Source organism: Vicia villosa, linkage group LG2 (genome assembly GCF_029867415.1).
Source record: "Vicia villosa cultivar HV-30 ecotype Madison, WI linkage group LG2, Vvil1.0, whole genome shotgun sequence".
NCBI lineage: Eukaryota > Viridiplantae > Streptophyta > Magnoliopsida > Fabales > Fabaceae > Vicia > Vicia villosa.
The window spans coordinates 156,311,518-156,328,840 of NC_081181.1; the positions used below are offsets into that span (position 1 = coordinate 156,311,518).

The following is a 17,323-nucleotide window of genomic DNA, read 5'->3' on the forward strand; positions in this document are numbered from 1 at the left end:
AGAAATTGGGTTGAGGAACTTGTTGGGCTTAATGGGAGAGAGGAAGAGCCCAATATGAAAGGCCCATCAAGTTTGGCGTGAAACGGGGTTGCGCGGCAAGTCAAACAGAGAAAGCATCGCGAATCGGAGAAGAAGGCGATGGAGGGAAGCGAAGGCAATAGCGATGCTGTATCTCCTCATCCATGGCAGTCTTACAACACTGTATACACCACCGCCAAAGCAGGTTAGTTTCCACCATAACCTCACATTCCTATTTCCCTTATTTTTCATTCTCAAGAAATCTATGCTATTCTCTTTGTTTCGTAAGAATTGTATAGTAGAAGATGAAATTCGTTAGTTTAGTTTATCGATAATCGCTGTAACTTGTCTTATAATTGATGAAATAATAATAATGGTGTATTATTCAGGAATGGAGGGGGTTGACAAGGAGAAAGTAAAAAGGGTAGTGTATGAAATGAGCAAAGGATCCAAGTATTTCCAGAATGAGGAACGGAAGGAAGCTTTTATCAAACAGAAAGTCGACAACATGCGACTTCAATTTGCAAAGCTTTCTCAGTCTGATTTATCTCATTACCAGAAGGCATGTCACTATTAGTTCCATTATGATAGTTGTTTGTGTCAGTTGAAGTGATATTAGCTTTTTTTCCAATGCCAGGTTGCTGAAAGAAGGATTCTTGAGCTAGAAGCTTCGCGTGATCTTTCAAGGATCTGGTTACATGTAGATATGGATGCTTTCTATGCAGCAGTTGAGACTTTAAGTAACCCTACATTAAAGGGAAAACCAATGGCTGTCGGTGGCATGTCTATGTTATCCACCGCCAATTATGAGGTTTATTTTGTCAATAAATTATAAGCTTGAACTGATTTGATGGAAGATTGAAGAATTAATCTGCTTGAACTCTCTTGTTACATGGAATTTGTGATCCTCTTTTCGTCTTTTATACAGGCCAGGAAATTTGGGGTTCGTTCTGCCATGCCTGGGTTCATTGCACGGAAGCTATGTCCTGAGTTAATCCTTGTCCCAACAGATTTCAAAAAGTATACACATTACAGTGATTTGACCAGAAAAGGTTTTCTTTTTTGTGTGATTGCTTTTTATACCGTATCTTTTCCTTTAATTACTAATGGTAGCTTAAAATGCACTTTCTTGTTAGTTTTTCAGAGGTACGATCCCAATTTTATTGCTGGTAGCCTGGATGAAGTGTCGCACGCTCGCGAAAAATGGACAGAGTCGCCACCAATATATTTATCCCATAAGGGAAAGGAATATCAGAAAACCTAACAAAGGAAGGAACAGGGTCTTGCGACCAGAGAATCAAGGTACGGGAGTCGGTTACGCGAGAGGAAGGTATTAGCACCCCTCACGCCCATCGTACTCGATGGTATCCACCTATGTTTGTTTCTATCTAAAGGGTGTGTACTATGTCTATGTCTATATGCGAATGAATGCAAAAGAAATACGGGGAAAAGAAGAAATTATTTACAAGTGTGCTCGTTCAAGCCCCGCGACTTGATGCCTACGTATCCTTTTCAGGAATCAGAGCGCCGTAGTTCGGCTCCATAGTTTTGTTTGTTTTTGTGTTTTTTAGTTGGGCGGAGTTAACGTTCGCGCTCTTGCACAAGGGGACAGCCTAGGATGCAATGGAGCGGAAATAACGGTGCCCTTAAGAAAGCGAGAGGAGAGAGAAAGAGTTTGAGTGTTTCGAGGAAATCCCTTAAGCAAGGGAAACTCGAGTTACTCTTTGGTTTGTGTTTTTTAGAGGTTGGGAACTTACGCCTGAATGGAACCCTTAAGCAAGGGAGCTCCAAGCACTCGAACATCCCTTAAGCAAGGGAAGTTACAAGCTTCCATTCCCTTTTTATTAGTCAAAGTATTTATTAGTCATTTTTTATGAGTTTTCTTGGTATTTTTTATGGGAGTTTATTTTGAATATTTTTAGATGTTTTAGGGTTGTAAAAGAAAAAAGAAATGAAAATAGGGAACTAGTTCTAATTTCTAAATCTATGTTGTGGATATTCTAAAAGAAAAATAGGGAGGAAAAAGCAATTAAATGGATTAAAACCAACATCAAGGACCAAGGGCATTTTAGACATTTCACAATGGAAAATATTCACAAAACAATTAGAAAATCACACAAACTATAAAGGAAATTAATCACAAACAATTTCATTTTTTATTTAATAGAGAAATTAATTTGAATTAATAAAGAAGACTATTATCTATTTATGGTTTTTTGTGTATGAAAAACTATTTATTAAAATTCTACAAAAATGCTAATTAAAAGTCACTTAAAAGAAATTTAAAAAAAAAACTAGTTGGTAGGAAAATTATTTTTGTTGTTTTTTTATCTAGAAAAAAACAATTAATCAATCAAAGAGAATAAAAAAAACTATTTTTATTACCTAGTTTGGTGAGGGAGGAGAGAGAGAGAGTAGAGAGAGAGAAGGGGGAGAGAGAGAGAGAGAGAGGGAGAGAGAGTTTGAACGTTTCAAGTGGCACCCTTAAGCAAGGGAGACTCAAGTTGTTCCTCTCTTTTTTTTTTCTTCTTTATGTGAATGTATGTGCTTCTATTTATATTGCCAATGATTGGATTGTGATTTGGATTCTTGAATGTGGGACTTGAAAAATGTAGTTTGCAACACACCTTTTCCATTTCTCCAATGTGGGACTTGCACCATCACCTTTTTTCATGTTTTCAATGTGGGACTCTAACTTGTGTTGTATGTTGCAATTGCTCTTTTTCTTCATGCTATGGTGCTTACTTTAGACACTTATATCTCAAGCCATGGGTGGTCAAATGATGCAAGAATGGTGTCATATCAAAGAGGGCATGGGATAGAATAAGATTGGTGTTGAAAATATCTCAAGATAAGGCTTGGAAGTATGAGAAAAATAGCCTTGAACTCATGCAATCATCACTGCACACGCCCAGCAGCATGCAGTCCCGTGCGTATGGCCAAATTGTGACTCTGCGAGGGTGGTACTTTGAGCCTCTCTATCTCGATCAATACATGTCCAAAATCAGTGATACTGGTCTCATTGGATAGAGGACATGGCAAAGAATAGTTTAGAACTGGGCTTGTTTAAGATAGAGACTTGTGGAGGGAGAAAGAGGCCTTGACATTTGGCCCGCCACGTGTTTGCTGAAATGCGTTGCGTGCCCAGAATTCTGTGTCATGGCTGCCTGCAGAGTTTGGTCAGGGTTGGGGCACCACTTTGAAGGCTTGTATCTCACTCAATATTTGTCCAATTGTCCCAATTCTTGTTTCAATGGATAGAGGAGATGGCAAGGAAGAGATTGATACCAAGTTTGCATTCATAGCACTTCTGTAGAGCTCTAAAAATGGCTGGAGATTTGGCACGCCAGGTGTTTGTTAAAATGCCGGGTCATGACCTGCCTTGTGACCTGGATTGTGCCTTGATTTAAATGAGTTTTCAGAAACTCCACACCACTTCAACTCTTCATACAAGCTTCAAATAAAAAAGTGTCCAACTACAAAGTTGTTCTCCTCCATGAGAGGAAGAACTTTGATGTTGGAAATTTCTCCGAAAAATGCCGTTTGCCACGTGTAATTCAGTGCTGAAGTGGACTGCTCAACAAGATTTAAGACATCAAAAATTTTTCTAAGTGTTGAAATGTCTTTTTTCTATTTTTTTCCAACTTTTTGCCGAACTCCCGATTTTATCCATTCTTCGACTTTTCTTGATTAATTTTCCACCAAAAGTCAATATTTGAATAATTTTCCCGATTTTGACCCAAAAGTCAACTGTTCCGATTTTTCCGACTATTGATGAAATTCCCGATTAAATCTCTTCCGATCAAATCCAGTCAAACAAACACATCCGCATAGCCAGTATGAGAAGCCCTTTCACACATAGAAGTCATTCCTGATTAAATGTTGACCAGAAAGTCAATTGGTTGACTTTGGTCAAAGAAACCCTGATTTAACGAACCAAATGATTCGCAAGCTTGCACTCTTCAATCAATGCCCTGATTTGAAGCAGAGAGACACCCCAATCCAGAAGGACTTCAATGAACATAGAACCATATGATTATACCTCAGTCTTCCTTGTTCTCTGATCAAACTTCTTTGCAATAGAGCTCTTTTTTTTTGAATAATACCAATGATATGGATGCATGAATATGAGTTATGACCTAAGTAATGTATGCACATGAACCATAAGCCACATGAATAGGGTAGGACAAATTTGGGGTATGACAGCTGCCCCTATTTAATCGTCTTATACTCGAGGGTGAGATTGGCGCTAGCCTTTCGAATGCTCGAGATAGAAGAAGATTAAATACCAAGACCTGAAATTTGTCCTGAAAAGATGGTATGGTTTTATTCTTTGTTTTTGTTTTGATATCTGCTGGGGAAAGGGAAATTTATTGTTTTTCTGGTGGAAATATTTACAGTGAATAACTGGATTTGAATGGTGATAGCTTGTAACGTAGCCAAGGTGCCAATACAAGGTTCTCAATGGAAATGATTATTGTATGAAACTATGATTGGAAAGTATGGGTTTGATGGAAAGGTAGGACCTACGATCCGTGACTCGAAACTAGGGTAAGGTCAACGGACCTACGACCCACAAGAAATGAAAAAGATGAGGATAAGGTCAACGGACCTACGATCCACAAGAAATGGAAAAGATGAGGATAAGGTCAACGGACCTACGATCCACAAGAAATGAAAAAGATGAGGATAAGGTCAACGGACCTACGATCCACAAGAAATGAAAAAGATGAGGATAAGGTCACCGGACCTACGATCCACAAGGAATGAAAAAGATGAGGATAAGGTCAACGGACCTACGATCCATAAGAATTGAAAGAAAGGATAAACATCAACATTGGGGTTGGAGGACGTCAACGCTGAGGTTGGAGCATATCAACACTGAGGTTGGGGGACATCAACACTGAGGTTGTGAAAGGAAAGGCGTCGACACTGAGGTCGAGGACATCAACACCGAGGTTGGGACGAGGAAAGATAAACATCGACACTGAGGTTGTGAATAACGATTGGCATCGACACAGAGGTCGGTGAAGGAGTGATAGGCATCAACACAGAGGTTGGACAAGGAAAGGATAAGCGTCAACACTGAGGTTGAAAAAGGAAAGGTATCGCCACTGAGGTCGAAGGAAGAAAGAATTAATATCAACACTGAGGTTGGAAATTAGTTTTGAAATGGTTTGCCAGGACGGAAGGCAAAGAATACATAACACGGGGGTTGGATCTAAAAGTTTTCCCGTACGAGGAAAGAGATCACGGAGACTAGTCACGACTAGACTCGATCAAAAGACATAATCACGAAGATGTTGATGCTGGCGAAGCATAAGAATTACATTAATCCCTCAGGCCAAAGGCGGGGTGTAACTCATCAAGAGCGGCAATCGTTCGAATTGCCACACACCAAGTATGGTTATTCAAATGATTGAAAAATGAGGTGGGTTGAATGCCCACCCTCACTCACACTCTAATCTTCACGCAGCACACGGGAAATAACCTCGGAGACAACGATTCTGACGAAGAAAGACAGGAGAGAGAAGATAAGATTTCTTTTGGGGATTGAGAATACCAGGTATTGGCACCATGGTTTGAGGAGATTTGTGATGTAGTAGCAGATATCAATCCGAGTTTGTAAGGACAACTTTTTCTGTGGGGATGTATCATCGTCTTGATTGAGTGTTGATTTGTATTATCTGGCTTATGCTTTGTATGCGTGTTTGAATTTTTCTATGGCGTAATGCTCCATTTTAATGGATATGCTACGCTTTGAGGATGCAATGCTATATGCAATGGATTCTATATGCAAAAGTGCCAAATAAAGGCGTCGGTGTGATAGAGAAGCATGATTATTGGGGTCCGTTGCTCGTTGTCTTGAAACGCCGTTGCGGATGGGCGTTGGAAACCTCATAGTGCCACAGATTATTGGCAACTCTGTGGAGGGTTAGAACATAGCTCTGCTGGGGAGGAGGTGACTTTGCTCGACTTTCCTTACATCCTATACTGCTTGGGGAATCATGAGTTTGAGGAGATTCCCTCGATTTACCATGTTGAGAATGAGAAATTCATATAAGAAGCCCAGATTGGGGAAGCGGAACAACTCCCATGAGAAATAAACTCATGTGCTTGGGGAGGGACCGAAGTTCCAGGAGAAATAAACTCCTATGATTGAGGAGGGAGCAATAAAACTCAGAAGATTGTGCCCCAAGCTTCGTGGACTATGGAGGAATTTGCCCCAAAGGATCCTTGGAGAGATTTGTCAAATCTCGACGTAACTGCTCTAGATCGATGGAAACTTGAACGGATGCCTCAGTTGACAGAGTCTTCACACAACTTGCCCCTTGGAGTAATCAGCCTTTGAAGTGAATGGCTCATGGAATCGATCAACTTTTCTGCAGTTGTTCATTGTTTGATCTTCCTTGATGTCAAGTGTTTATTCACAAGTAAAAGATATTTGTTTTGAAGATGATAATCCTAATGCAATGCTTATGCTAGCTTCGAGATCAAAGTTTTTGAAACAAAGTTGTGACATTCAGTGTTTGAATTATTTGTCATATCGATATCAACATAAATGGTAAGCAACATCTAGGAGTCAGTTTTACACAACTTGCTTTTGAAATAAACCCTGCTTCAATTAGGTCTTTTAAGGGTTGTAACGTGGCCTGGTTCACGGTTTTAGAAAGAAAGGATTTAAGGCTCAAAGTCTAACCTAACCCACCCATTCTTCGTGATGTTCTCCAGTCCTAAGTTCAATTTAACCTGATATGAGCGTCCATCCTTCAAGAGGAGTTTGAAATGATTGAGGAACCAATGAAGCCTTCTTGGACATGGCAGTCACTCACTTTCTTTTTGGTGTCTGATCACACGACTTTGTTCCTTTGATGAGGATCTTTATGTTGTAATCCTCGTTTTTTGCTTTTGCTTTGCCTTTCTTTTTTATTTCCCTAACTTTTGCCTGGACAAATTCTTTTTGAATTTTATTTTGGATTCCAGCGGGATGCCCTAATTTTGCCTAAGTCACTTGTTTTCAAGTTGTTGACTTAGCGGGCTCTTTTTTTTTTTTCAATCCTTTCTTTTTTGAATAAGTCGTGTGATCCTGAATCTCTGACTTGTGGGAGTGATTGTGACTGCCTCATTCTTTGATTGATGAGGGATTACCATTGTAGTATTGACTTTCCTCAATCTTTTTGAAAGATAACCATTGTTGTATCCTTGGATGCATACTCCTGATGAATTTTGATTGCTCGATCAGGTTAGTTGAACGCTACCCTGCCCCTGGGTTAAATGTGAGGGTTTTTTTTTTTTGTATAGAAAAGAAACTCCTACTTCAAAGCTCAAAGGGGTTAAAGAGGGTCTATCTCCCTTATATCTCCGGTGTTTGGGGATTTGAAACAATGCCTGTACATCCTCAGCGGGGTTTTATTCAAAAGCACACAATTTTAGATTTTGCGTTTTTATTTTTTCATCATTCTCCTTTTGATATTTTTGCTTAATCCAGAGTTTGATATCGATAGACAGAAAGATATGAGTGAACACGAATGGATTGATTCGAAACTAGCATATGCAATGCATTTTTATTTTCATTAAAAAACAAACAAGTTTTACATGGAAGAAACATTTAACAAAACAAGGAAAACTACAAATGAAAATGCAGAAATGATTGATGATTGCCATTGTTGAGGAGGCTTGACTCCGTTTGGACTTGTTGATCTTGAATACTTTTTGCAGTTCTTTCCAAATACTTCAGATTACTTCAAAAGAAAACTCCAACGAAGTCACCCAAGAGTTGTAAATTTTTGTCTTACTTTAGGGATTCGAGCAATGCGAGCGATGCAATGCTCAAGATAAGAGTACGTCTTGCTTATCCCTCGTGCGGGAGCCCCAAGCATTGTTGCTAGAGTAGTAATCGCCATCATAAATGGAAAGAATCTTATATGGTCATCAAACTCAAGATAGCTACTTGTGGTGAAGAGGACCCAATACTCGAATCTTAACCAATTGAAATTCCGAAAAACGGGGAAGCACCTTGAGAATGAGAAGCATCATGTAGAACACTCTTGATTACCACATGGAAAAAGAATCTGACGAAGTCACTCCAGAATTGGTAATGCTTTAAGGGATTCGAGCAATGCGAATGATGCAATGCTCAAGATAAGAGTACGTCTTGCTTATCCCTCGTGCGGGAGCCCCATGAACCTTTCAATTTATGTGAAGACCATTTGGAGTGAATGATATCGCTTTGGAGTCAATGAGATCTTGGACTTTGTGTTTCAAAATATTACAATCCTCAGTTGAATGTCCGGATGTCCCAGAATGGTACTCACACTTTGCATTTAAGTCATATCCTTGAGGAATCGGTGTTGGAGGGGGCTTAGACTCCCTTAATTCGACCAAGGATTCATTGAGTAAATGGGAGAGCAGTTGACTATAAGTCATAGGAATCGGGTCAATCTTTCTTGGTGGTCTCCTCGGCCTTCGTGGACCTTGTTGTTGGTAATTCTGGTGATAGTTAAGAACATGAACCTGAGGATAAGCAGGGAGTTCCTCTTCTCCATTCTCTGAAATTGCATTTATTTCACTTTTCTCTTCTTCAGTGAATTCAGGAACATTGACCATATCTTGGATTTTACCCATCTTTAAAGCATTTTCAATTCGTTCTCCTACGACAACCAAACTTGAGAATTCGGAGGAAGCACATCCAATCATCATGTTCAGATAAGGATCTTTCAGGGTGTTCATGAACATGTCTACAAGCTCTCGTTCCAAAAGAGGAGGTTGGACTCTGGAAGCTAATTCTCTCCATCTTTGTGCATACTCTTTAAAAGACTCATCAACCTTCTGAGTTAAACTTTGGAGTTGTAGTCTAGTAGGAGCCATGTCACTGTTGTACTTGTAATGCTTGAGAAAGGCCTCTGCTAATTCATCCCATGTGCGGACATGGATTCGTTCAAGTCGTGTATACCACTCAAGGGATGCCCCACTGAGGCTATCCTGAAAGAAGTGCATTAGAAGCTTATCATTTTCTGCATACGGTGCCATCTTGTTGCAAAATGCCTTGATGTGACTCATCGGACAAGTGGTACCCTTGTATTCTTCAAAACTGGGGACTTTGAATTTAGCAGGAATCTTGATATCAGGAACTAAGCACAAATCAATAGCATTTAAACCAGAGGAGCTTCGACCTTCTAAAGCCTTCAATCTTTCTTCCAGGAGATGGAATTTGTTCTCATTTTCCTCGACCGGGAATTTGAAAGCTTCCAATTCAGAATCGTTCTCATGATGTGAGTCCTCCTTGTTGGGAACTTCCACGGGAACAGGTTTCGATCCCCCATTAGCAACAGTGGTCGAAGTATCATTGATCAACTTTACAACACTTTGTCTGAGCTCTTCTTGCCCTTGAACAACAACATTGAGAGTCTCCAAGAGTTGGGTCATCCTCTCCCCCATAGTATCCAAGTCCTTACGAAGTTCAACCTGATTCTGTTCAAGACGGTCCATGATTCTCCTGATTAATCCTTGTATGCTACAGATGTAGGGAAGTCAACTTTGATGATGAAGCAAAAATCTGGATTGAAAGGGACCCCAATAAGCTTCTGATATGGAACCATGAAATGCAATATGATGTGAATGCAATGTTTCATTTCCGAGGAATCCTAAAGTCTTTTCACACATTCTTCTCTTTTATCTTTTTTGAGATCAAAGCTTTATTTTTTATAGCATATCTTTTGTTTTCTTTTTTTGCTTTTATTTTTTCTTTTTTCTTTTTTCTTTTTCTTTTTTGGAAATAGACTTTAGAATTCCTCACAAATGAAGTGGATAAAATAATGATGTTATGCAATGCAAGCATGGGATCAAGGTCCGTATGATCTGAGTAACCACCACACAATCCTCTGAATAACTGAGGTGAAACTTCTGTACAGGCCAAGTGTCACAGGATCAAAGGTTCGACGCCTTTTTGAATACCAGAATATCAAGCACCATGAGAACGGACCAAATAAAGGTCCGACCTCAAATACGAAGAGCCAAAGGTATGTAGGAGTCAAGGTTTCCTGTCCCACCCCAATCTCACGGGTATGAATTCTAGACACGGACAGGTGGTCCCTAATGGTCACCAGGGTCTACAGTTCCCATGGGGTACAAAGTGTTTGAGGCAACAAGCGTGCCAGACACAGTGTTCCATGAAAGAACCTCGCCCAGTTGTGGTACCCCATATTGAACTCATCCATAGCAAGCGCTACGGTAGCCAACATGAGCATCCACGCTAATCCTATGTGTCACTTGGCCTGGGTAGTGGGCCTTTTACCTCAAAAAAACCCCCCACCTGCAAAACAGAACAGAAGACCCCAAGGAGCACAGAATATAATCCATATGCATGATGTGCAAACAGAAATAAACATGATATGCAAGCAGAAAATAAACATGCAAACATATATACAAGATATAGACATAAAAACAAGTAAACACCCAGTAAATAAACAAACAAACGCAGGCTAGGATCGACTCACTAAGGATGGACCAGCAACAGGTCTAGCAACATCCCCAGCAGAGTCGCCAGCTGTCGCACGCTCGCGAAAAATGGACAGAGTCGCCACCAATATATTTATCCCATAAGGGAAAGGAATATCAGAAAACCTAACAAAGGAAGGAACAGGGTCTTGCGACCAGAGAATCAAGGTACGGGAGTCGGTTACGCGAGAGGAAGGTATTAGCACCCCTCACGCCCATCGTACTCGATGGTATCCACCTATGTTTGTTTCTATCTAAAGGGTGTGTACTATGTCTATGTCTATATGCGAATGAATGCAAAAGAAATACGGGGAAAAGAAGAAATTATTTACAAGTGTGCTCGTTCAAGCCCCGCGACTTGATGCCTACGTATCCTTTTCAGGAATCAGAGCGCCGTAGTTCGGCTCCATAGTTTTGTTTGTTTTTGTGTTTTTTAGTTGGGCGGAGTTAACGTTCGCGCTCTTGCACAAGGGGACAGCCTAGGATGCAATGGAGCGGAAATAACGGTGCCCTTAAGAAAGCGAGAGGAGAGAGAAAGAGTTTGAGTGTTTCGAGGAAATCCCTTAAGCAAGGGAAACTCGAGTTACTCTTTGGTTTGTGTTTTTTAGAGGTTGGGAACTTACGCCTGAATGGAACCCTTAAGCAAGGGAGCTCCAAGCACTCGAACATCCCTTAAGCAAGGGAAGTTACAAGCTTCCATTCCCTTTTTATTAGTCAAAGTATTTATTAGTCATTTTTTATGAGTTTTCTTGGTATTTTTTATGGGAGTTTATTTTGAATATTTTTAGATGTTTTAGGGTTGTAAAAGAAAAAAGAAATGAAAATAGGGAACTAGTTCTAATTTCTAAATCTATGTTGTGGATATTCTAAAAGAAAAATAGGGAGGAAAAAGCAATTAAATGGATTAAAACCAACATCAAGGACCAAGGGCATTTTAGACATTTCACAATGGAAAATATTCACAAAACAATTAGAAAATCACACAAACTATAAAGGAAATTAATCACAAACAATTTCATTTTTTATTTAATAGAGAAATTAATTTGAATTAATAAAGAAGACTATTATCTATTTATGGTTTTTTGTGTATGAAAAACTATTTATTAAAATTCTACAAAAATGCTAATTAAAAGTCACTTAAAAGAAATTTAAAAAAAAAAACTAGTTGGTAGGAAAATTATTTTTGTTGTTTTTTTATCTAGAAAAAAACAATTAATCAATCAAAGAGAATAAAAAAAACTATTTTTATTACCTAGTTTGGTGAGGGAGGAGAGAGAGAGAGTAGAGAGAGAGAAGGGGGAGAGAGAGAGAGAGAGAGGGAGAGAGAGTTTGAACGTTTCAAGTGGCACCCTTAAGCAAGGGAGACTCAAGTTGTTCCTCTCTTTTTTTTTTCTTCTTTATGTGAATGTATGTGCTTCTATTTATATTGCCAATGATTGGATTGTGATTTGGATTCTTGAATGTGGGACTTGAAAAATGTAGTTTGCAACACACCTTTTCCATTTCTCCAATGTGGGACTTGCACCATCACCTTTTTTCATGTTTTCAATGTGGGACTCTAACTTGTGTTGTATGTTGCAATTGCTCTTTTTCTTCATGCTATGGTGCTTACTTTAGACACTTATATCTCAAGCCATGGGTGGTCAAATGATGCAAGAATGGTGTCATATCAAAGAGGGCATGGGATAGAATAAGATTGGTGTTGAAAATATCTCAAGATAAGGCTTGGAAGTATGAGAAAAATAGCCTTGAACTCATGCAATCATCACTGCACACGCCCAGCAGCATGCAGTCCCGTGCGTATGGCCAAATTGTGACTCTGCGAGGGTGGTACTTTGAGCCTCTCTATCTCGATCAATACATGTCCAAAATCAGTGATACTGGTCTCATTGGATAGAGGACATGGCAAAGAATAGTTTAGAACTGGGCTTGTTTAAGATAGAGACTTGTGGAGGGAGAAAGAGGCCTTGACATTTGGCCCGCCACGTGTTTGCTGAAATGCGTTGCGTGCCCAGAATTCTGTGTCATGGCTGCCTGCAGAGTTTGGTCAGGGTTGGGGCACCACTTTGAAGGCTTGTATCTCACTCAATATTTGTCCAATTGTCCCAATTCTTGTTTCAATGGATAGAGGAGATGGCAAGGAAGAGATTGATACCAAGTTTGCATTCATAGCACTTCTGTAGAGCTCTAAAAATGGCTGGAGATTTGGCACGCCAGGTGTTTGTTAAAATGCCGGGTCATGACCTGCCTTGTGACCTGGATTGTGCCTTGATTTAAATGAGTTTTCAGAAACTCCACACCACTTCAACTCTTCATACAAGCTTCAAATAAAAAAGTGTCCAACTACAAAGTTGTTCTCCTCCATGAGAGGAAGAACTTTGATGTTGGAAATTTCTCCGAAAAATGCCGTTTGCCACGTGTAATTCAGTGCTGAAGTGGACTGCTCAACAAGATTTAAGACATCAAAAATTTTTCTAAGTGTTGAAATGTCTTTTTTCTATTTTTTTCCAACTTTTTGCCGAACTCCCGATTTTATCCATTCTTCGACTTTTCTTGATTAATTTTCCACCAAAAGTCAATATTTGAATAATTTTCCCGATTTTGACCCAAAAGTCAACTGTTCCGATTTTTCCGACTATTGATGAAATTCCCGATTAAATCTCTTCCGATCAAATCCAGTCAAACAAACACATCCGCATAGCCAGTATGAGAAGCCCTTTCACACATAGAAGTCATTCCTGATTAAATGTTGACCAGAAAGTCAATTGGTTGACTTTGGTCAAAGAAACCCTGATTTAACGAACCAAATGATTCGCAAGCTTGCACTCTTCAATCAATGCCCTGATTTGAAGCAGAGAGACACCCCAATCCAGAAGGACTTCAATGAACATAGAACCATATGATTATACCTCAGTCTTCCTTGTTCTCTGATCAAACTTCTTTGCAATAGAGCTCTTTTTTTTTGAATAATACCAATGATATGGATGCATGAATATGAGTTATGACCTAAGTAATGTATGCACATGAACCATAAGCCACATGAATAGGGTAGGACAAATTTGGGGTATGACATGAAGCATACCTCGATATAACTGAAGTTTGCAGAGAAAGGAATGTCAAATGTGAAGAAGTAAGCTGAGGTCATATTAAAATTGCAATAGAAAAACTTCAAATATATTAAACCTCTTATTTTTTCTAAAATTGGAATTTGTAGATTGCTCAAGAACTCAGAGACAGTGTTTATGAAGAGACTGGGCTCACGTGTAGTGCTGGAGTGGCACCGAATCGTTTACTTGCTAAGGTTCTGTATAAATGTTTTCATTGTTTTGCATTGTCCATGGTTTCTACTTTTAATATGTGAGCTAGAGTCTCATGCATCAATATTACTTCTTTCAAACACTTGTTATTCTGCAGAAACTCAAAAGTAGTAGTGATGTAGTAGACTATAACCTGGGGTCTGGGGAAATTTCATTCTGTGAATTTATATTCTTGACATTTTACTCTCCTATAGGTTTGCTCAGACATAAACAAGCCAAATGGACAGTATGTTTTGCCAAATGACCGCCTGGCAGTTATGACTTTCATATCCTCTCTTCCTATCAGAAAGGTATGTTTTATTTAGTTGTATACTAATTTCATATCAGTTGTTATTGTATTCTCGTTTGCAATTATTGGTGTTGTTCCTAATTATGACTGTAATTTTATTATTTTTATGTCTTTGAAAGAGATGCCTTTCTGATTAAAAATAATTGATAGTGTTGACAGATTGGAGGCATCGGTAAGGTCACCGAACATATTTTGAAAGAAGTTTTTGGAATAAGCACATGTGAGCAGATGCTGGATAAGGGTAGCTACCTGTGTGCTCTTTTTTCTCAGTCAACAGCAGGTTAGCTATCTGTTCCTATATTGTCTTTTTCTATTGACAATTTAACATGCAAAACTAGTGTGCACTGTCCTACAGGGTTTCCTACATTTACGCGACAGCTCGATTAAAGTTCACATGGTTTTTTGAATATTTTTTATCTTTCAAATCTAATATCTATTTTGAAAATTCTATGTTCTGTAAACTTTCTAGTTTCTACTTTCTACAACCATTATTTGGCAAGTTTCGAATTTTAGCTTCATCTTACGGTTTATTAATGATAATTTTTTAGTTATAATAACACATTTCATTCTAAATAAATCATGTAAAACCCTTTATTAGCATGTGAATTTTATCAATTTGTTGCAGATTTTTTTTACTCGGTGGGTTTAGGTTTGGGAAAGACGGATTCTCCCCAAGCAAGTTTCCGGAAAAGTATCAGCAATGAGAGGACATTTTCTACCACTGCGGATGAAGTGCTGTTGTATAAAAAATTAGGTATATGTCTTGTCAATTATTGTTTATCTTTCATGGAATTTTGATTTCAAATTTTGAATGTTGTCATCATAATAGTAGCTGGTCAGTTTGAATTTGTGGAGACCCTCTTAAGTTGAAACTCCGTTGTCATGAGATTCATTCAATTTAGGTTGCAGTTTGTTACACATGCATGGATTTATCTAATGACTATGACATGCTAAGTTTCTGAACTAGATAAGTGTTTATTTATATTGAATCATCAAAAAAATGAGCCATGTGAGCTTATGTGCAGCGGAGCTTGCTGAAATGCTGTCCACAGACATGCAAAAAGAGGGTCTGCTTGGGCGAACGTTGACTCTTAAACTGAAAACTGCTTCTTTTGAGGTACTTATGATTTCTTGACTCTATTTGTTCAAGCTCCTTTGAGGATGTGTTATGGTCACCATGCATTTTACTATCCTACTATATTTCTCTTGCAAGTACTAAATAATGCTTAATCTATAGGTTCGGAATAGAGCTGTGACTTTACAAAACTACATCAACTCAAATGAGGATATTCTGAAGCATGCATCAAAATTGCTGAAAGCTGAACTTCCTGTTTCTGTAAGATTAATAGGTCTATGATTCTGTTTACTTACTTTATTGTCGACCAATTATTGAGATGGTGCTCAAGGCCAAAAAAATACATTGAGCGAATTCTTAGAACATACACAATTACAGAATACTTAAATAAAATGACTTTTGTAGTGTTTTCTACAATTAGAATATATACTTTTAATTCGCTCAATGTATTTTTTCATAAGCACTTAAAAAAATACATTGGTTTTTTTATTGAGATTTTGAACTCACGAGATTCGGTTTACCCCCCTCTAATAACCATTCGATTATATATATATGGGACGTATTAAATGAGAACTTTGGCTATATTGAGAAATGAGAACTTTTATATACGAGGGTGGTGCTTATTGCTTGTAGATATAGTCTATGAGCAAGTTCACATTAGTTCCTAGTCTAAGTCAGTGCATAAAGATTTTTCTTCTCCTCTTAGGTCTTAGGGTATCACAGTTTAATGGAGAAAAATGTGGTGCTACACCTGATCCTACTCAGAAGACTATTACCAATTTCATTACTTCAGGAGAAGCCAATAGGAAAAAGAATTCTTTTTCAGATGTTACAGATCACGACTTTATCAGTGATACTGAAACTGATCCTTCCATTGATGTTCGGCACACAAGCCAGCTTGATAGCCGAGATCCTTTTGATGGTAATCATTCATTAGATGTAAATCACCAAAGCTGCACTTTCCGGAAAAATGATGGTGCAGAGAAGGTATATCTCCTTTTCTCTCTATTTTTCGAAGCAGCTAACATATATTGATATAGATCAGTTTCCGCAATCGAATAATTGTTTTGGCGGATTCAGGAGCGTGTTGATGTTTTCATGCTACTATTTATCATCTTTGCCATATTCACCAGGTACAAACTTCTGATAATGATGCTGCAAGTTCTCACCACAGTGGATGCACAGAGCTGCTTGGATCAACTTCATTCCAGGGGCAGTTTGAGGGGAAAAATGTGAATGATGGGTCTAATCTTCAGGAGGAGGATAAACTTGATTCTTGTCAGGAAACAATAATGTCGTGGTTGAATGACTATAAATGTTCACTATGTGGAATAGAACTTCCTCCAAGTTTTGTTGAGGAAAGATTAGAACATTCTGATTTCCATTTCGCTGAAAAGCTTCAAAAGGAAGAATCTAGAATTCACCAAACATCTATTCCGATTCAAAGGTAAATAAATTATTTAGTTACCATTTGCTGTGCTTTTTACAATTGCATCTGAATAGTGGGATATGAACTAGACAGTGTGATTCCACATTTCTGTTTAAAGTATTTAATGTGATAAATAAGTCTATGTTTTTCCAGTCAGGATCAAAAGCAACGAACCAATAGACAAAGCAAATCCAAGAAGCAAAAGTTGTCGCAGAAAGAAGGCCGATATATGCCCATTGATTATTTTTTTGTCAAGGAGTAATCAAAGCTTTAAGTTAATTGTAATATTGTGTTTGCAGTTGTGTATGTACAGCATAAACTCAACATCTGCCAGTTATTATTGTATAATTTGTATGTTATTTTGCAAGTGACACCAATAATTTCAAAGCCTCTAGGATTGATCTAGTAGTGGTGAAGGTCTTTACTCCATGTATAGTTGTAATATGAATCTTATATGATGAATAAAATAGTCTCATTCATATGACATGGCTGTTTGTTTTAACTTTTTTAAAAGTCACTTTCATAGTATTACATATTTTTGTTTAAAATAATTTATATATTCTTTAAAATAAACTTCAAATAAAAAATTGATTTAAATAGTTATTTTTAGAATGTTACATTAGATATTTCATCTTTTTATTATAATTTTTTTGGATATCAAAATTTTAAGAGAAATCACTTTGAAGTTATTTTAAATA

General features: G+C 38.2%; 1 protein-coding gene across 2 annotated transcripts; it reads left to right on the forward strand.

The window, feature by feature from the left end:
• Positions 1–62: 62 nt before the first annotated feature.
• Positions 63–17,109, forward strand: LOC131647161 (DNA polymerase kappa). 2 transcript variants are annotated; one of them, XM_058917075.1, is made up of 15 exons: positions 63–223; positions 408–580; positions 656–829; positions 947–1,070; positions 1,155–1,196; positions 13,587–13,645; positions 13,730–13,816; positions 14,027–14,122; positions 14,281–14,401; positions 14,747–14,875; positions 15,147–15,238; positions 15,359–15,470; positions 15,903–16,183; positions 16,330–16,643; positions 16,779–17,109. In XM_058917075.1, the coding sequence occupies exons 1-15, from the start codon at positions 139–141 to the stop codon at positions 16,885–16,887; spliced, it is 1,998 nt and encodes a 665-aa protein (XP_058773058.1). In that variant the 5' UTR covers positions 63–138; the 3' UTR covers positions 16,888–17,109. The 2 variants fall into 2 exon arrangements, with proteins under 2 accessions (XP_058773058.1, XP_058773057.1); XM_058917074.1 differs by having other exon boundaries at positions 947–1,196.
• The last annotated feature ends 214 nt before the right edge of the window (positions 17,110–17,323 follow it).

Bases quoted from the DNA above. Each gene is read 5' to 3' on its own strand.
- LOC131647161 (XM_058917074.1), top strand. From the start codon at position 139: ATGGAGGGAAGCGAAGGCAATAGCGATGCTGTATCTCCTCATCCATGG. The intron at 581-655 runs GCATGTCACTAT...TTCCAATGCCAG, and splicing joins ATTTATCTCATTACCAGAAG to GTTGCTGAAAGAAGGATTCT. The intron at 15,239-15,358 runs GTACTTATGATT...CTTAATCTATAG, and splicing joins TGAAAACTGCTTCTTTTGAG to GTTCGGAATAGAGCTGTGAC.